Below are 20,450 nucleotides of genomic sequence, written 5' to 3'. Positions count from 1 at the left end.
AGCTGGTACTTTATCTATCTCCATGACTTTAGTACATCCCCGTTACGAATTCATATTATTCGATAAATCTGTAGTGTATACATAATATGTTAAAGCAGATATTCATATATTAGTATATATTTCAGTTATTTTATGCAGATTGTATAGTACACGAAAATGTTCCACAACTTATTGTTTTTTTTACATTTCCAGAAGCCATAGATACAATGTATGGAAATATATATTAATAACACGTGAAGTATGAAAAAAACACAGGTTCCACCGAGATTTGAACTCGGATCGCTGGATTCAGAGTCCAGAGTGCTAACCATTACACCATGGAACCGCGGATAGACAGCCCCAGCTACCAGCACCTCTATCACCGTCACCCGGCTGCCTGGGACCGGCCCCTGTGCCCCAATCGTGTCCTTATGTAGGAACATGTTCATGTTTGTGGTACTTTCCCTCTGAGCAACCCTAAATGCGCTGAGACAGACCCGGCGCACTCCCCTGCCCGCAGTGTCACACAGGACCGCACTCAGGCCGCCATCTTGCAACACCCTCTGCAGAACAAAGCGCCATCTTGCAGCCACCCCAAATGCCACTCCTACGCGCTCCACACACACCGACACGCACGGCTCGGGCAGAATACGCTGACAGACCGCCCGGCTCCCCGCAGTGTGAATCACCACAAAGGAAATGTTTAGCGTAACTAAGAAATGCCGCGTCTTGAGACCGGTGTAGCAAGATGGCGGCGGCTGACGCCGTTAAACCCGGAAGTGCTACAGCCCAGTTTCCGGGTGTGGCTGGGCGGAAGCGCTGTTCCTGTTTCAGGGAGGGGTTCGGTCACAGCCGGGCTTCCTGGGGATTTGTCGGTTGTTGCCGATAGCTGCACGTCCGGAGCACTACGCGAGCCGCCAGCATGGGAACCAGGGACGACGAGTACGACTATCTGTTCAAAGGTAGCACCGGGAGGGGCTGCGGGGTTCCGGGGCTGCCATGGCGGAGGAGACGAGACGGGGCGGGTACAGGGGGCTCTGGCCGGTGACGGTGTCGTGGGGGACTCGGTGTGGATGTATAAAGGGCTGGGGGCGCTACTGGGACCCAGGTGCGGGTAATGGTTTCCGTATGCATAGGGGCTGCGGGAGGATCGCGTTATAATGGGGGAGGAGGGGCGGTAGTGATGGGACCGGGTGTCGCGGGCTGACAGCAGAAGGGGCGGCTGAACAGTACGGGGTGGTTGAGGGCAGGATCCGCGGCCTCTGCTGAGGGTGTTGTCATAGTACAACGGCTATCCGCAGGGGATAAGCACAGTGTGTATGTATATGTGTGTGTATATATATATATTTATTTATTATACACACACGCCGGTAATGAGTTGTCGGGCCTAGCCCCCAGGGACCGCCGATGCCCCTGTACTTGCCCCCCTTACAGCAGCACTTCCCTGCATTCCCCCAGCCATCCCCTGTGCTGTACAATGCAGCAATGTTAGGCAGATCTGTGCTCGCACAGTGTAGGCCTTAGCTGGATGCGGCACTGTATCTCCTGGTAACCCAGACGCACTGGACCCTCTGCAGCCATTCGTGTTAACCCATTCTTATCTAAATGACGTGTTTTTTTTCTCACCTTGTGCATGTCAGGTATTTACTTGTATAGATTGTCATTAGCCCAACACCTGTTCTGTGAAATGGTAACACCCCCCAGTCCCTTATTCACACTGTTCTGCTTCTTTTAACACTTTTAATCCATGAAAAGCGCTTTACAGTGTAGCATCCTAGGACCCCCTATTGCTCATGTGTTAACGCGCACGGTCACTGCTATAGGCTGTGTTGCTGCAATGCATGTGTTCTAAATGCACATATTAGTTCTCATACAGTTAAATACTCATTTCCCTGCACAAAGCCTCAGAGTATAGAGCAGCCTACCTCTATCTCATACATATTTTCAGTATAAGATATTCAGATGGTGTCAAGAGAGAATATTCTAAACGCTTTGGCAGTGCTTAGATTATATACATGCACGGTTACTTAGTGTCTGCCTTTCAGCTGTTGCTGTGTGGTTGTAGTGGAGTTAAGCAGTCTGGTAAGTATGAGGAGAGCCTTTGAGCTGTGTTTGAGCTTCGGGTCAGTAGCTGGAGCAGGGTTTGGCCTCTCGGGATCGGAATGTCGGGTGGGATGTGTAGGGGGGTTACCGGCCTGTACAAGAAGCTTCATTTTTACCTCCAAATCATTGAAATCCTACAAATGTCCCAGACTGGAATGTATTCCTAGTCTAAAAGGTGTTTGCTTCCACCTGTTGTATGTACTGTCCAGATAACGGGCATTGTATGTTTTATTTATTTTAATAATGCTGATTCTTGTGTTCAATAAGATATCTCCAGTTCAACCTGGTCTGATCGTTTAAATGCTTAGATGTGGGCACGTGACTGCTCTGTGGTGTACTGGGATAGTTAAACATAAACCAAACTTGTAGCTAGCCAGTTAACCTTAGTTACTTGAAAATATAGCTGTTCTTGTTACAGAGGTCTGTACTATGTATTTCATGATCTAACTATAGATTCACTTGTAGACAGGCATGGACCTCTTATGTGATGGAAGTGTATGTTCTATGATAGTCCTATTACAGGTTGAGTATCCCATATCCAAATATTCCGAAATACGTACTTTTTTGAGTGAGACTGAAGGGGGGTACTCACGGGAGAGATGTGTGCTGAGCGATCTTAACACAGACCGCTCAGCACACATCTCTCACCCCGCTCAGCACAGCGCGATGTGCTGAGCGAGGGGGAAAGCCGACGGGGGGGCGCTCACTTCACTCAACGGTGAAGTGAGCGATCCGCTAGATTGAGCCTGCATGCAGCTCAATCTAGCATCGGCGATAGCGATGCGCGGGGCCGCGCATCGCTATCGCTGGAGGGCATACACACGGCAGATCCGTGCTTAAAATCTAAGCAATCTAGCAAGATTGCTTAGATTTTAAGCACGGATCTCTCCGTGTGTACCCCCCTTGAGATAGTGAAACCTTTGTTTTTTGATGGCTCAATGTACACAAACTTTGTTTAATACTCAAAGTTATTAAAAATATTGTATTAAATGACCTTCAGGCTGTGTGTATAAGGTGTATATGAAACATAAATGAATTGTGTGAATGTACACACACTTTGTTTAATGCACAAAGTTGTAAAAAATATTGGCTAAAATTATCTTCAGGCTGTGTGTATAAGGTGTATATGTAACATAAAGCCATTATGTGCTTAGATTTAGGTGCCATCACCATGATATCTCATTATGGTATGCGATTACTCCAAAATACGGAAAAATCCGATATCCAAAATTCCTCTGGTCCCAAGCATTTTGGATAAGGGATACTCAACCTGTACCAGGAAAACTGTACAGCTCACTCTTCTTTTTTCCAGATTACCTGGAAATTCTCACATATTGAGACACATTGCATGTGATATTATTAACCTTTTATTTATATAGCGTAAACATATTCCATTGCTCTGTATTAAATTAGCTATACATTGCTTTTACTGTATCTCTTGCGAGTTGTGCTGTCCTACAAAATGATGGCTTACGGTCAGCACCTTTTCTTCATTTGGTCTGTAGACGATCAAGTGCTGCTAAATGCGGGTGTAGTATGGCTGACCGCCGGTCAGCTTACCGACGCCGGGATCCCGGCAGCATACCGACGCCGGGATCCCGGCGGGGAGCGGCGAGTGCAGCAAGCCCCTTGCGGGCTCGCTGCGCTCGCCACGCTGCGGGCTCGGTGGCGACCTGCGGTCGCCACGGGTTCTATTCCCACTCTATGGGTGTCGTGGACACCCACGAGTGGAAATAGTCCCTGTTGGTCGGCATACCGACCATCGGGATACTGAGCCGGCGGGATGGTGGAGGAGGTCATGTGACTGTCGTCAGCAGACCGCCGGTCACATGAATACCACCTGCTAAATGCATATGTGCAAGAAAATGCCACTTATATTACCTGCAAGACTTTGGGGGAGATTTAACCAAAGTCTGGAGAGGGATAAAGTACCAGTCAGTCTGACCCTGTCATTTTGTAATTACAGTCTATATAATATTAATGTCAGAAGCGGGTTGGTTCTCTCTCTCTCAGCTTTGACAAATCTCCTTTAGTTCACTGGAATACTACCCAACTTTTTATGGGATGAACTGTCATTAGTTATGAAGTGTTGGATAATGGATCAGGTGCACAAGTATCTGATCAGGAGTTTGCCCAGCACATTTCTAAAACCAAAGGTGCTGATATTTAATGACTTGCAATGTTGCAGAGTATAAGGTCAGTGGAGCAAGTTGATTTCTTGTATGTCATCTTTGGGTTTGGGTAGAGCCTCAGGTTCACAGTCACCGCCCTGCACCTGTCTGTGTGTGGGTGTCCTGACGTTCTGACTTCAGTGATTCACACAACACGCCCTCTGAGATCACTAGTGTCCCAGGTGAATGAATAAGTACATTGCGTCACTCATTTTGCCAACAGCTAAGAGACTTGATGGGTTGCACTATGTTCAGGGAGCCCAAGTTCACTTTAAGTCTTACTCTGCACATTTATGTGAAATGGTGCAATGAAAAGGATGGTGTTGCTTGTAGGAGCCAATCAGATTGCTTATTTTTCTAAGCACAGTTTAGAGAATGGAAAGGAGCAAATGTCTGGTTGCTGTGAGCAACATTACTTTTTTTTTTTTATAGACCAGTTTTCAGAATTGTCCCGCAGTATAATTGTTCCAGTGGAGTGAGGGCTACATTCACTACTGCTAGAGATCTTACCACGCCTGACTAATCCATCTACCTGTACAGTGCTCTCCAGACGTCACATCCTCCAATCTGTGGCTGGAATGTTTGGCTCTTGGCAAAATACCTTGTTTTACTCCTCTGTTCAGAGAGTGGGCAATATAAAGCAAAATCCGAGGCCAGATGTCTCCCCTTCAGAATGTCTTCACCTGCTTGTCCCAGCCTGTCTTGAGTTTCTGTTGCTGACTTGTCAGCTTTATCTTTTTTTTTTTTTTTTTTGTCCGCCCTGCACTGTAACTGTAGCTTTGTCTTATGACCTTTAATCACTCCTCTGTACAAGAAAGAAGGATCTTATAGTCCGCAAGACTGTGCCCCTGCTCACCTTTATACTGGGCAGTGTTCCCGATCCCAAGTTGGGGGAGGTGCTGCGGAATGATAATTCCACACAAAATCTGTCCTGATAACCCAAAATATGCTGAGCTGCTAATCTTCTCCATTTGTACGGATTCTGAGCTGTAGTTCCCTGCATAAATGTGTTCCATACGCTGTCTTCTCGGGCACCTGCAGAAACATTTAATATTCATTCCCTGTTTGTTGCTGACTATAGGAGTAGAGTGGATGCAACCAGAGAGCGTGTAGAGAACCTTGTGTGCTTGTTGGCATAATATGTCTCAGTACAGGTGCGGTGACTACATTTTCCAGTGTACTGAGCAGGTGAATGTTTTTAGAGGAGTCTGCAGGTGGCCAGCCTAGGAAAGGTTAAATCTGGTGTGGGAGTGTGCATAATAAGGCAGGCTACAAACCTCTCCCTTTTACTGTGGAGCATTCACCCATTCAGCAAGGCCTCAGTCAGCTGTCACTTTTGTAACTCATTAAGAAATGTCTTTAGGGTAGGGAGACCTGTTGAGTTAGTGCACCTGGGTGTATATGGTAGTGAGCAAGGCTGAATCACGAGCTTTGGATGTTCCCCACTAGCACAAGCATAATCCCATTTCATTCTTTCTTCCAGTAATCTGTATGGCTCACAGTTCAAATATTGTGTAACAATAAAAAGATATATTAATGAGAGAGCCCAGAGGCCTCAATCTATGCCTCTCTGCATAATATACATGGTCCAATAGGTGGTGGTAATGCTGATGCTATTAGTCTATGGAGAACGGTCATGCTTATTGTGGAAGATGACAGCTCTGACTCAGTTACCTCTGTAAAATCCATGTTCAATGCTTTTTCCCGCAATTCGGCAAAGTTTGTGTAGATTCTGAAGTATAAGGTAGGCATTAGTGCAACATTAATACTATTTTTCTTTTCTCCTTGCAGTTGTGCTGATTGGAGATTCCGGAGTTGGGAAAAGTAATCTCTTGTCTCGATTCACTCGCAATGAGTTTAACCTAGAGAGTAAAAGCACCATTGGGGTGGAGTTTGCCACTAGGAGCATCCAGGTGGATGGGAAAACAATCAAAGCTCAGATATGGGACACTGCTGGACAGGAACGATACCGTGCAATCACCTCGGCGTGAGTCATCCTGAGGGGAGAGGGAGGGCGGCAGTGATGCCAAATAGGAACATGGAATTATTTTATTTGTGTATGCATATATTGGGTTTTATTTTTACTGTTAATGATTAACTGGAGAGAGCTCATTTCAGCACAATACGAGTTGCTTTCTGCGGCTCTGCTGCAGTCCTGCTAAAGTATAGATATAAGCTGACACTGGTTGTCTTCTCTGAACAGGTATTACCGAGGAGCTGTGGGTGCGTTGCTGGTGTATGATATTGCCAAGCATCTCACCTACGAGAATGTTGAAAGGTGGCTAAAAGAACTGAGGGACCACGCCGATAACAACATAGTCATTATGCTGGTGGGCAACAAGAGCGACCTGCGTCATCTGAGAGCTGTGCCCACTGATGAGGCCCGGGCATTTGCAGGTCATTATACTTTGTAATATGTCTTCCTAGGAGGTAGTTGTCTGGGTTCACTTATTCTTCCTCCCATCTGCCATAGAGGTGACAGTGTCACCTTTCTATTGTCTGGCCATTGGAATAGTCTTAACCGCAGCCATACCTTGTGGTCAGTATCACATTGGTATGGCTACAGAAAATCTGACTTGCAAGAAAATATTTTCCTTTCGCTATTCAACAATAGCCTGTTTTTATCCAAAATTTTTTTGCTCACTGCATAGTTCCGTATGGTTACCAAAATAATAAAGATAATGCCTGGCATTATGTTGGAACACTAGAACAGCCCTGGCCAACCTGGCTCTCCAGCTGTTGTGAAACAAGTCCCAGCATGCCCTGCCACTTTTTTTCATTCAGGGAATGCTAAAACTGTGTCTGGGTGTGCTGGGATGAGTAGTTTCACAACAGCTGGAGAGCCGGGCCTGCACAAGAACAAAAGTATGAGACTTACAAGAAGATCAATGTACACAGTGTTAGGTCTGGTTTTCTGCTTGGTGTGTGTGTGTGTGGTGGGTTGTTATTTTTTCAATTAATTTATTAGCAGAGACAATGAAATGGCAAACAATGCACATGAGGAAGGAAGTGTGGAGTACAAACGTGGAAGGCAGAGGATAATTTATGCTCATGTCAGACTTTGGATAAAAGTAGTAAGCTGGAATATGGAGAAGGCACAATGGATACATGAACTGTTTGCCTTAGCTGAGTATTTCTGTAGGTTATGCAGTCAGTGTGTCAGCAGTAAAATGTTGACATCATAAATGTAAGGGGTTAGGGTTAAGGATAAACTTACCTAAAAACCACACTGTTGACATGAGCATGTCAGCATGTTCAGTGTCGCTATAATAACCAATGAGTGTCGACCTAGTATACAGAACCCTTCTATAGTACCAGGGATAAAAGTACTATAAAATACTGTTTAATCTCTCACTGGTCAGACTATAGCCTATGTAATGCGTCTTGCCACAATGTTGGCGCTTACTGGCCCGAGAGAAGGGTCACCACTACAGGCTGCTCTTTAAATATGTATTGAAGAGGCTGAGGGATGAAATTTAGTTATGTGAAACTATTGATGGCTAACTTATTATATGTATTACAATGTGTAGAGATTCTGGATATGCTGGCCTACAGGATATATGTAATATCTTGTGAGTTACAGGCAGTCGTAAGATGTTGATGATTTGTGGACTCCGTACATCTGAGATATATTGGGGCAATGCCCTGATCCTCCGATGGCCAGTTCAGGGAATGGAGATTATTAAACGTGTTTATAAATCCAGATTCCCTGTTCCGAGCCGAAATGTCTGCATCATCAAATCAGACTTTTTGAAAATGGTTAATTTCCTTTATTCCCTGACAGATCGCCGATCAGGTGGTCGTCGGGTCAGTGTTTCCGGCAAAGTCTGGGGAATCGCCTCAAGTGTATAGGGGCCATAAATCCATTGATTTAAAGCATCAATAATTTAACAGGCAGAAGCAGGTTTCCTGCAGCCGGTGGCAGGCTGTTACATATACTCAAAGCATGCTCCTGGGGAGATGCTGTAGGGCCACGTTTGCATTGTTGCAAATAACCTGAAAATTTTTTTAGGGAGAGATGTCTGATTCCTGAGACTTAAAATAAGTCTGTTAACTTGTTCCAATGATCATTTATCCTGAAAGCACACCATAAATCTCATTATCCATTGATGGCACGACTATCTCCTCTAGCCCCCAAGTGCGCTGTCTTGGCATAATCCTCGACTCCTCCCTCTCCTTCAAACCACACATTCAGCACCTCTCACAAACCTGCCATTTTCATCTCAAAAACATTTCCAGGATCAGACCATTTCTCACCCAGGATGCCACCAGGATCATTATCCACTCCCTGATTATTTCCAGACTGGATTACTGTAATCTCCTCCTAACTGGCCTCCCTGACAATTACCTCTCTCCACTCCAATCTATCCTCAATGCTGCAGCCCGGCTCATCTTCCTCACCAAATGCACTACATCCACCTCCCCTCTCCTACAAGCCCTTCCTCCCCTTCCCTTTCAGAATCCAATTCAGACTTCTCACACTCACTTACAAAGCAGTCACCAACTCCTCTCCCATTTACATCTCTGATCTTATCTCCCTTTACTCTCCCACCCATCCTCTTCGCTCTGCTAATGCACGCCGACTTTCCTGTCTTCTGATTACTTAATTCCACTCCTATCTCCAAGATTTTTCATGTGCTGCTCCCTTACTCTGGAATTCTCTACCTTTCCCCTTCAGACTTTCCACCTCCCTACAGAACTTCAAACGGGCTCTTAAGACCCACTTCATAAACCCAGCCATCTCTCATCTTAAGCCCTCTGTCCCTCGCTCGGTGTACCCCATCTGTGCCACTCCTGTCTGCCCCTCCTCTTTAGAATGTAAGTTCTCACGAGTAGGGTCCTCTTCCCTCATTTATCCTTTTCTTACTTTAATAATCCACAACTGCCCAAATCCTGCAGTTCTCGGCCACCTTGATACTTGGCTCAGTGTCGTCTACTGATGTAGCTATGCTTAGTTACCCTGTACTTGTCCAATATTGTTTTCAACTGTGAGTCACTGTTTTCCAGTTTTGATTAATTGGGCGCTGCGGAACCCTTGTGGCACCATATAAATAAAGGATGATAATAAATCCTATTCATAAAAATAACCTAATGACCATCTACCAAGCTTAGAGACCAACACCCAGAGGGTTGTCATGTTTCCAGTGAATTAACTGACATATACCTGTTTCTGTTGCCGTGGAAATGTAGGTACTAGGTGAGTCTTGCCGGTTTATCTTTGAATACAAGTGTGTATTAGAGATGCCAGACTCTGTAGAAAAAGCATGGCAGCAACTGAAAGTACTCCAGCAGGACCATGACTAGGAGCCTTCTAAAACAGTGGCTCCCAAATTAGTCCTCAAGGACACCCAATAGTTCATGTTTTCTAGGTCACCTAGCAGGTGCACAGGTGCAGTCATTACTCACGGACACATTTTAAAAGATCCACAGGTCAAGCTAATTATTCATTGGGGATTCGATGAGGAGCCTGGAAAACGTGAAATGTTTGCGGTCCTTGAGGACTGAGTTTGGGAACCACTTGTCTAAAGTAAGAATTGTGCTTTGCTATGCATTTCTGCAGTCCCAGTGTGAGACTCCTATTCTAGCCGTTACTTCATATTTAGTGCCTTTGCAAGGTAAAATCTATTCTTCCATGAGCTTCTCACTTTAACAGTAAATTACAAACTGTAGGTTGATTTAATTCAGCGAGAATTGAATAGTGCAAGGAAGGAGCTCCCAGAGCTATCCAATTCAGCGCAATGTTATGTCGTAGAATGCTGCGCCAAGGGCAGAAAACAGCATCGAGACCGTAGTTTTGTTGGATATCTGCTCGCACCCCCGGGATGGGTGTGAGAAGAAATCCTCCAGTCGGGCATAACATTGCGCTGAACTGAATTGCAGCGGGGCCTCCTTCCTGGCGCTATTCAATTTGCACTGAATTGAATTGAGCCCTTTATCTACTTAATTTAATTATTAAATATTTATGTATATATTTACTGGGTTTTTAGAAGTGGAGCTGTTGCCATTTGTCGCAACCAATTCTTTTCTAGCTATTGTCTGCTAGAAGGTGCTAGATAAATGTTAAGTAGAATCTGGTTACTATGGGCAATATCTCCACTTCTTAAAACCAGCACCTTAGTAAATATACCCCTTAATGTGTAAAAATTAAATAAGCTTTGTACACACTAGTGTTAGCTGAGACCCTTTGACTGAGTCACTATTCAAATTACTGCGTAAAAAAGGTGTAGTTGTACGTAGTGCATGCCTTGTGTAGATTGGCAGCTCATTGCATGCAGCGGCATCAGACAAGTGCAGTAGACTGCCAGCTCATTGCATGCAGTAGTATCAGACAAGTGTAGCAACCTGCCGCCTCATTGCATGCAGCAGCATCAGACAAGTGCAGTAGCCTGCCAGCTCATTGCATGCAGCAGCTTCAGACAAGTGCAGCAACCTGCCAGCTCATTGCATGCAGCAGCTTCAGACAAGTGCAGTAGTCTGCCGGCTCATTGCATGCAGCATCAGACAAGTGCAGTAGTCTGCCGGCTCTTTGCATGCAGCAGCAGCATCAGACAAGTGCAGTAGCCTGCCAGCTCATTGCATGCAGCAGCATCAGACAAGTGCAGTAGCCTGCCGGCTCATTGCAAGCAGCAGCATCCGACAAGTGCAGTAGCCTGCCGGCTCATTGCAAGCAGCAGCATCAGACAAGTGCAGTAGCCTGCCGGCTCATTGCAAGCAGCAGCATCAGACAAGTGCAGTAGCCTGCCGGCTCATTGCAAGCAGCAGCATCAGACAAGTGCAGTAGCCTGCCAGCTCATTGCATACAGCAGCTTCAGACAAGTTCAGCAACCTGCCGGCTCATTGCATGCAGCATCAGACAAGTGCAGTAGCCTGCCAGCAGCAACATCAGACAAGTGCAGTAGAAGCCGGTGCAGCCAATCTAAAGTTCTTTTTCACAAGTTTGCTCCGAAATAGAACCGGCCTCTAATAAAGGTGACTGATTTTTCTGTGCCATGCAGAATACTGTTTCACTTCCCTTTTCTTTAACGAGAATTCTCTGTACTTGTCTTGTTTTATAGTATCTAATCAGAAAATGTTAAGTGATACATAAATATGCAGAAGAACCAGCGAGGTATTCTATGGTGATAATGCGGCCCCTGAACACTGGAAATCCTATTATTGGGAGTTTTTACTTCCTGTCCGCAGCTTTATGCTAAAGTCTTGATACTGAAGTTGCCCTTTCAGTATAATGTATTATTCACCAGTGTTTGGAATAAATCAACTCCCATTTGATATTTCTTTTAATCAGTCTTTCTTATGACCATGATTGTTTTCTTATTGCATGTAAGCCTAATACTGGACATTGATATGATTTAAAGTCTGTGTTTGTTAGCCATGTAGTATGTTCTGAATGAATGATGTTTGTATGTATGACTCCCTGTTCTGGCCCTTAGCATGTCTAATGTTGTACATGGATATGGAACAGCACATCCCCCTGAGACATTGAGAAGGGACAGTGCTCACGAGCAGAAACCTTTATACTGTAGATTGCAGTCATTGGCTGGCAGTCTCCTACATAACTGAATTCATCAATGTGTGGCATCCATTTCCTACACGGCAATGAGCAATGAAGTCTATACGTTTGCAAAGAGATGTTGAAGGATTGTACATCTAAACTACCAAACATTTAGTGCTACTGATGCTAATAGGTATTTCTCTATCGTCCTAGTGGATGCTGGGGTTCCTGAAAGGACCAGGGGGATAGCGGCTCCGCAGGAGACAGGGCACAAAAAGTAAAGCTTTCCGATCAGGTGGTGTGCACTGGCTCCTCCCCCTATGACCCTCCTCCAAGCCTCAGTTAGATTTTTGTGCCCGGCCGAGAAGGGTGCAATCTAGGTGGCTCTCCTAAAGAGCTGCTTAGAGAAAGTTTAGCTTAGGTTTTTTATTTTACAGTGAGTCCTGCTGGCAACAGGATCACTGCAACGAGGGACTTAGGGGAGAAGAAGTGAACTCACCTGCGTGCAGGATGGATTGGCTTCTTGGCTACTGGACATCAGCTCCAGAGGGACGATCACAGGTACAGCCTGGATGGTCACCGGAGCCTCGCCGCCGGCCCCCTTGCAGATGCTGAAACATGAAGAGGTCCAGAATCGGCGGCAGAAGACTCCTCAGTCTTCTAAAGGTAGCGCACAGCACTGCAGCTGTGCGCCATTTTCCTCTCAGCACACTTCACACGGCAGTCACTGAGGGTGCAGGGCGCTGGGAGGGGAGCGCCCTGGGAGGCAAATGAAAACCTATTTGGCTAAAAAATACCTCACATATAGCCTCCGGGGGCTATATGGAGATATTTAACCCCTGCCAGAATACACTAAAGAGCGGGAGACGAGCCCGCCGAAAAAGGGGCGGGGCCTATCTCCTCAGCACACCGCGCCATTTTCCTTACACAGCTCCGCTGGTCAGGACGGCTCCCAGGTCTCTCCCCTGCACTGCACTACAGAAACAGGGTAAAACAAGAGAGGGGGGGCAAAATAGTGGCAAAAATTATATTATAAAAGCAGCTATACAGGGAGCACTTATTATAAGGCTATCCCTGTCATATATAGCGCTTTTGGTGTGTGCTGGCAAACTCTCCCTCTGTCTCCCCAAAGGGCTAGTGGGGTCCTGTCTTCGTTAAGAGCATTCCCTGTGTGTCTGCTGTGTGTCGGTACGTGTGTGTCGACATGTATGAGGACGATATTGGTGTGGAGGCGGAGCAATTGCCAAATATGGGGATGTCACCTCCTAGGGGGTCGACACCAGAATGGATGCCTTTATTTATGGAATTACGGGATAGTGTCAACACGCTAAAGCAGTCGTTTGACGACATGAGACGGCCGGACAATCAGTTAGTGCCTGTCCAGGCGCCTCAAACACCGTCAGGGGCTGTAAAACGCCCTTTGCCTCAGTCGGTCGACACAGACCCAGACACAGGCACTGATTCCAGTGGCGACGGTGACGAATCAACCGTATTTTCCAGTAGGGCCACACGTTATATGATTTTGGCAATGAAGGAGGCGTTACATTTAGCTGATACTACAGGTACCACTAAACAGGGTATTATGTGGGGTGTGAAAAAACTGCCTATAGTTTTTCCTGAATCAGAAGAACTAAATGATGTATGTGATGAAGCGTGGGTTGCCCCCGATAAAAAGATGCTAATTTCAAAGAAGTTATTAGCTTTATACCCTTTCCCGTCAGAGGTTAGGGCGCGCTGGGAAACACCTCCTAGGGTGGACAAGGCGCTCACACGCTTATCTAAACAAGTGGCGTTACCCTCTCCTGAGACGGCCGCACTTAAAGATCCAGCAGATAGGAGGATGGAAAATATCCAAAAAAGTATATACACACATACAGGTGTTATACTACGACCAGCTATAGCGACAGCCTGGATGTGCAGTGCTGGAGTAGCTTGGTCAGAGTCCCTGATTGAAAATATTGATACCCTGGATAGGGACAATGTTTTACTGTCTTTAGAGCAAATAAAGGATGCATTTCTTTATATGCGTGATGCACAGAGGGATATCTGCACACTGGCATCACGGGTAAGTGCTATGTCCATTTCGGCCAGAAGAAGTTTATGGACGCGACAGTGGTCAGGCGATGCGGACTCAAAACGGCATATGGAAGTTTTGCCGTATAAAGGGGAGGAGTTATTTGGAGTCGGTCTATCAGATTTGGTGGCCACGGCTACAGCCGGGAAATCCACCTTTTTACCTCAAGCTACTCCCCAACAGAAAAAGACACCGACTTTTCAACCGCAGCCCTTTCGTTCCTTTAAAAACAAGAGAGCAAAGGGATATTCATATCTGCCACGAGGCAGAGGAAGGGGGAAGAGACACCAACAGGCAGCTCCTTCCCAGGAACAGAAGCCCTCCCCCGCTTCTACAAAAGCCTCAGCATGACGCTGGGGCTTCTCAAGCGGACTCGGGGGCGGTGGGCGGTCGTCTCAAGAATTTCAGCGCGCAGTGGGCTCACTCGCAGGTAGATCCCTGGATCCTGCAGATAATATCTCAGGGGTACAGGTTGGAACTAGAGACAGATCCGCCTCGCCGTTTCCTGAAGTCTGCTTTACCAACGTCCCCCTCCGAAAGGGAGACGGTTTTGGAAGCCATTCACAAGCTGTACTCTCAGCAGGTGATAGTCAAGGTACCTCTTCTACAACAGGGAAAGGGGTATTATTCCACTCTATTTGTGGTACCGAAGCCGGACGGCTCGGTAAGACCTATTCTAAATCTGAAGTCCTTGAACCTGTACATAAAGAAGTTCAAGTTCAAAATGGAGTCACTCAGAGCAGTGATAGCGAACCTGGAAGAAGGGGACTTTATGGTGTCCTTGGACATCAAGGATGCGTACCTCCACGTTCCAATTTACCCCTCACACCAGGGGTACCTCAGGTTCGTTGTACAAAACTGTCACTATCAGTTTCAGACGCTGCCGTTCGGATTGTCCACGGCACCTCGGGTCTTTACAAAGGTAATGGCCGAGATGATGATTCTTCTTCGAAGAAAAGGCGTATTAATTATCCCATACTTGGACGATCTCCTAATAAGGTCCAGAGAACAGCTAGAGAGGGGATTAGCACTGTCTCAAGAAGTGCTAAAACAGCACGGCTGGATTCTGAATATTCCAAAATCCCAGTTAATGCCGACAACTCGTCTGCTGTTCCTAGGGATGATTCTGGACACGGTTCAGAAAAAGGTTTTTCTCCCGGAGGAAAAAGCCAAGGAGTTATCCGAGCTTGTCAGGAACCTCCTAAAACCAGGAAAGGTGTCTGTACATCAATGCACAAGAGTCCTGGGAAAAATGGTGGCTTCTTACGAAGCAATTCCATTCGGCAGATTCCATGCACGAATTTTCCAGAGGGATCTGTTGGACAAATGGTCAGGGTCGCATCTTCAGATGCACCAGCGGATAACCCTGTCTCCAAGGACAAGGGTATCTCTTCTGTGGTGGTTGCAGAGTGCTCATCTATTGGAGGGCCGCAGATTCGGCATACAGGATTGGATCCTGGTGACCACGGACGCCAGCCTGAGAGGCTGGGGAGCAGTCACACAAGGAAGAAACTTCCAGGGAGTGTGGACGAGCCTGGAAACGTCTCTTCACATAAACATTCTGGAACTAAGAGCAATCTACAATGCTCTAAGCCAGGCAGAACCTCTGCTTCAAGGAAAACCGGTGTTGATCCAGTCGGACAACATCACGGCAGTCGCCCATGTAAACAGACAGGGCGGCACAAGAAGCAGGAGTGCAATGGCAGAAGCTGCAAGGATTCTTCGCTGGGCAGAGAATCATGTGATAGCACTGTCAGCAGTGTTCATCCCGGGAGTGGACAACTGGGAAGCAGACTTCCTCAGCAGACACGACCTTCACCCGGGAGAGTGGGGACTTCATCCGGAAGTCTTCCACATGCTGGTAACCCGTTGGGAAAGACCAATGGTGGACATGATGGCGTCTCGCCTCAACAAAAAACTGGACAGGTATTGCGCCAGGTCAAGAGATCCGCAGGCAATAGCTGTGGACGCGCTGGTAACGCCTTGGGTGTACCAGTCGGTGTATGTGTTTCCTCCTCTGCCTCTCATACCAAAAGTATTGAGAATTATACGGCAAAGAGGCGTAAGAACGATACTAGTGGTTCCGGATTGGCCAAGAAGGACTTGGTACCCGGAACTTCAAGAGATGATCACGGAAGATCCGTGGCCTCTACCTCTAAGGAGGGACTTGCTTCAGCAGGGTCCCTGTCTGTTTCAAGACTTACCGCGGCTGCGTTTGACGGCATGGCGGTTGAACGCCGGATCCTAAAGGAAAAAGGCATGCCGGAAGAAGTCATTCCTACTTTGATTAAAGCAAGGAAGGAAGTAACCGTGCAACACTATCACCGCATTTGGCGAAGATATGTTGCGTGGTGCGAGGATCGGAGTGCTCCAACGGAGGAATTTCAACTGGGTCGATTCCTACATTTCCTGCAATCAGGATTGTCTATGGGTCTCAAATTGGGATCTATTAAGGTTCAAATTTCGGCCCTGTCGATTTTCTTTCAAAAAGAATTGGCTTCAGTTCCTGAAGTCCAGACTTTTGTTAAGGGAGTGCTGCATATACAGCCTCCTGTGGTGCCTCCAGTGGCACCGTGGGATCTCAATGTGGTTTTGGAATTTCTAAAATCTCATTGGTTTGAACCACTAAAAAAGGTGGATTTAAAATATCTCACATGGAAAGTGACCATGTTACTAGCCCTGGCTTCGGCCAGGAGAGTGTCAGAACTGGCAGCTTTATCTTACAAAAGCCCATATCTGATTTTCCATTCGGACAGGGCAGAACTGCGGACTCGTCCGCATTTTCTCCCTAAGGTGGTGTCAGCATTTCATCTGAACCAGCCTATTGTAGTGCCTGCGGCTACAAGTGACTTGGAGGACTCCAAGTTACTGGACGTTGTCAGAGCATTAAAAATATATATTACAAGGACAGCTGGAGTCAGAAAATCTGACTCGTTGTTTATATTGTATGCACCCAACAAGATGGGTGCTCCTGCGTCTAAGCAGACGATTGCTCGTTGGATCTGTAGCACAATCCAACTTGCACATTCTGTGGCAGGCCTGCCACAGCCTAAATCTGTAAAGGCCCACTCCACAAGGAAGGTGGGCTCATCTTGGGCGGCTGCCCGAGGGGTCTCGGCATTACAACTTTGCCGAGCAGCTACGTGGTCAGGGGAGAACACGTTTGTAAAATTTTACAAATTTGATACTCTGGCTAAGGAGGACCTGGAGTTCTCTCATTCGGTGCTGCAGAGTCATCCGCACTCTCCCGCCCGTTTGGGAGCTTTGGTATAATCCCCATGGTCCTTTCAGGAACCCCAGCATCCACTAGGACGATAGAGAAAATAAGAATTTACTTACCGATAATTCTATTTCTCGGAGTCCGTAGTGGATGCTGGGCGCCCATCCCAAGTGCGGATTGTCTGCAATAATTGTACATAGTTATTGTTAACTAATTCGGGTTATTGTTTAGGAAGCCATCTTTCAGAGGCTCCTCTGTTATCATACTGTTAACTGGGTTTGATCACAAGTTGTACGGTGTGATTGGTGTGGCTGGTATGAGTCTTACCCGGGATTCAAAATTCCTCCCTTATTGTGTACGCTCGTCCGGGCACAGTACCTAACTGAGGCTTGGAGGAGGGTCATAGGGGGAGGAGCCAGTGCACACCACCTGATCGGAAAGCTTTACTTTTTGTGCCCTGTCTCCTGCGGAGCCGCTATCCCCCTGGTCCTTTCAGGAACCCCAGCATCCACTACGGACTCCGAGAAATAGAATTATCGGTAAGTAAATTCTTATTATTTACTAAAGGTCCATTTTTCCCATTTAAAATCAGTCTAAACGGATGATGTTCAGGTGCTAAAACACACATTTACTGCCAGAAATTTTTTGGTGTTGAATTTTAATGTTAGTAAATGTGTATTTTAGCTCCTGAAGTACAACATCGATTTACATTGGTTTGAAATGGATGAAAATCGATCTTTAGTGGATATATCCTTAATTGTCCTTCCAGAGTCTGTATCTCACAGTAAAACACCCTTTAGATGCAAGAAACATGCCTTGCATGTGTGTCTGTACACGTGTAGCTGTTACTGCATAGTGCCAGGGAATGATATTACCACCATGGTGGCATAAGCAAAGAGGTCACCGTGTGTACTTGGCTGTCCTTTAATGTGTTCATTCATCTTCAAGTTACAGCAATGCCTCTTTTTCTGTTTCATTATGAAGAGGAAGTGCTTATTTTAAGCCTGGGTTTAGGCCACTTCCTCCTGATAAATGCGTATGTGGGTTATAGGTACTTGTACTCATGTGTTTTGAAAAATGGGAATCCCTATAGTGGGAACTTTACATTTGCAAAGTAGGAATTGCCGTTTTGATCGGTCATTTATAGCTGGTAAGTAGCCAGCCAATGCTAAAGCAGATGTTGACGATTAAGTATGAGTGCTGCAATGTATGGACAAGGACTATGGTGGGCGGCTGGTCTAGATAAGGTGCAGGTGGTTGAAATCACTGCTTGCGCTGATGTTTGTTGCCATGTGAAGCTATCTTCACATAGGGTGCTGGTACTGCATACATCAGCAGGTTAGGGTGTGTTAGTCAGCGATGCTCCTTCCAACACTCCAAAGGATCCTTCTACCTGACAGAATGCTGATCTGCCCCCTTTCACACAACACTACATCGCTTAATTTAAAGATGTCTCATTAACCTCACATTAGCCGATTATATGCATGCCGTCTAGTTTCTACTAAGTTCAACATTTACATGTCTGCATGCAGTATGTGACAATCTCATCTGGAGGCAGACACGTGCTCCATGACCAGACTGCAGGCCGTCTGTACGTGTTCAGGTCAAGCTCCTGACTTGTCTGTCCTGAAGGGAAGCATTCAGGTTGCCGGCTGCTGGGATCCCGGTGGTCAGATTACCGATGCCATTATCCCGACACACGGTGAAATACCGGCTGTCGCATTCTGAATGTTCACTGGAGCTTCAGCCCACAACAACAGTTGACTTGATGGGCGACTACATACTTATTTGTAGTAACTCCCATAGTTGGAGAGGCTTCATGTTCTACTTTCATGTACTTAGTCCGTGCTGTCCTGTTATCGCACAACATATGGGTTAAGGAAGCTGTCTGGGATTACTGGTAGAGAGTATCCTACATGTCAGGACATTCTTTCCCATGACCACAACAATGTCTCAGATATTGTTAGTGTTAAACTTCTGAGCCATTTACATTTGTATATGTGTGTTCTCTTTAATATGAGGCAGACTGAGTTTCATATTGTCTGGTGGCTTTAATCTTGAGAAAGGGATGTTATCCATGGAGCAGTAACCACTTTCAGTATTGTCTACAACTATATAGTGCCGGTGGGTTTGTAATGTGCTATTACTAGATTTCTATATGTTGCATGACCTATACACATTAACATGTTTGTCTTTGTGGCTGTTAAAAACGCAAAACAATTTTTTCTCTGACGTCCTAGTGGATGCTGGGTACTCCGTAAGGACCATGGGGAATAGACGGGCTCCGCAGGAGACTGGGCACTCTTAAAAGAAAGATTAGGTACTATATCTGGTGTGCACTGGCTCCTCCCTCTATGCCCCTCCTCCAGACCTCAGTTAGAATCTGTGCCCGGCCAGAGCTGGATGCACCTAGTGGGCTCTCCTGAGCTTACTAGAAAAGAAAGTATTTGTTAGGTTTTTTATTTTCAGTGAGATCTGCTGGCAACAGACTCACTGCTACGAGGGACTGAGGGGAGAGAAGCAAACCTACCTGCTTGCAGCTAGCTTGTGCTTCTAAGGCTACTGGACACCATTAGCTCCAGAGGGATCGAACACAGGGCCCGACCTCGATCGTCCGTTCCCGGAGCCGCGCCGCCGTCCCCCTTGCAGAGCCAGAAGACGGAAGAACCAGGAGAAAATCGGCGGCTGAAGACTCCGGTCTTCAATAAGGTAGCGCACAGCACTGCAGCTGTGCGCCATTGCTCCCACAGCACACCACATGCTCCGGTCACTGGTGGGTGCAGGGCGCTGGGGGGGGGACGCCCTGGGCTGCAATATGTATACCTTTTTGGCAAAGTGCACATAATACAGTTATAAACTGTATATGTGCCTAATCCCCCGCCATTAATATTATTAAAGCGGGAGAAGCCCGCCGCGGAGGGGGCGGGGCTATCTCCCTTAGCACACCGGCGCCATTTTCTCTTCACAGCTCCGCTGGAAGGACGCTCCCCAGGCTCTCCCCTGCAGTATACACTACGAGAAGGGTAAAAAAGAGAGGGGGGGCACATAAATTTAGGCGCAAAAAGGTGATATAAGCAGCTATTGGGGGAAAATTCACTTTGTGTTAGTGTAAATCCCTCTGTTATATAGCGCTCTGGTGTGTGCTGGCATACTCTCTCTCTGTCTCCCCAAAGGACTTTGTGGGGTCCTGTCCTCAGTCAGAACATTCCGTGTGTGTGTGTGTCGGTACGGCTGTGTCGACATGTTTGATGAGGACGCTTACGTGGAGGCGGAGCAGGAGCCGATAAGTGTGATGTCGCCCCCTGCGGGGCCGACACCAGAGTGGATGGATATGTGGAAGGTATTAACCGACAGTGTCAACTCCTTGCATAAAAGGTTCGATGACGTAACAGCTTTGGGACAGCCGGTATC

The 20,450-nt window shown here is 46.6% G+C and overlaps 1 protein-coding gene and 1 non-coding gene across 2 annotated transcripts in view; one reads left to right on the top strand and one right to left on the bottom strand.

Annotated features, from left to right (window-relative positions):
* Positions 1 to 253: 253 nt before the first annotated feature.
* TRNAQ-CUG (transfer RNA glutamine (anticodon CUG)) lies at positions 254 to 325 on the bottom strand. The gene has a single exon. It is a non-coding gene; the product is annotated as a tRNA-Gln (tRNA).
* Positions 326 to 762: 437 nt separating this feature from the next.
* The window catches only part of RAB11A (RAB11A, member RAS oncogene family), a 41,981-nt gene continuing 22,293 nt past the window's right edge, over positions 763 to 20,450 (top strand). The window contains exons 1-3 of the mRNA XM_063925585.1: positions 763 to 941; positions 6,045 to 6,240; positions 6,457 to 6,650. Of these exons, the coding sequence (XP_063781655.1) occupies positions 902 to 941; positions 6,045 to 6,240; positions 6,457 to 6,650 (430 nt within the window). The 5' untranslated portion in view covers positions 763 to 901. The remainder of the gene's footprint in view (positions 942 to 6,044; positions 6,241 to 6,456; positions 6,651 to 20,450) is intronic.

The sequence above is a fragment of the Pseudophryne corroboree genome, chromosome 6 (assembly GCF_028390025.1).
Source record: "Pseudophryne corroboree isolate aPseCor3 chromosome 6, aPseCor3.hap2, whole genome shotgun sequence".
Classification (NCBI taxonomy): domain Eukaryota; kingdom Metazoa; phylum Chordata; class Amphibia; order Anura; family Myobatrachidae; genus Pseudophryne; species Pseudophryne corroboree.
The sequence above is the reverse complement of the archived record's forward strand: the minus strand, read 5'-3'. Positions and strand labels throughout refer to the sequence as shown.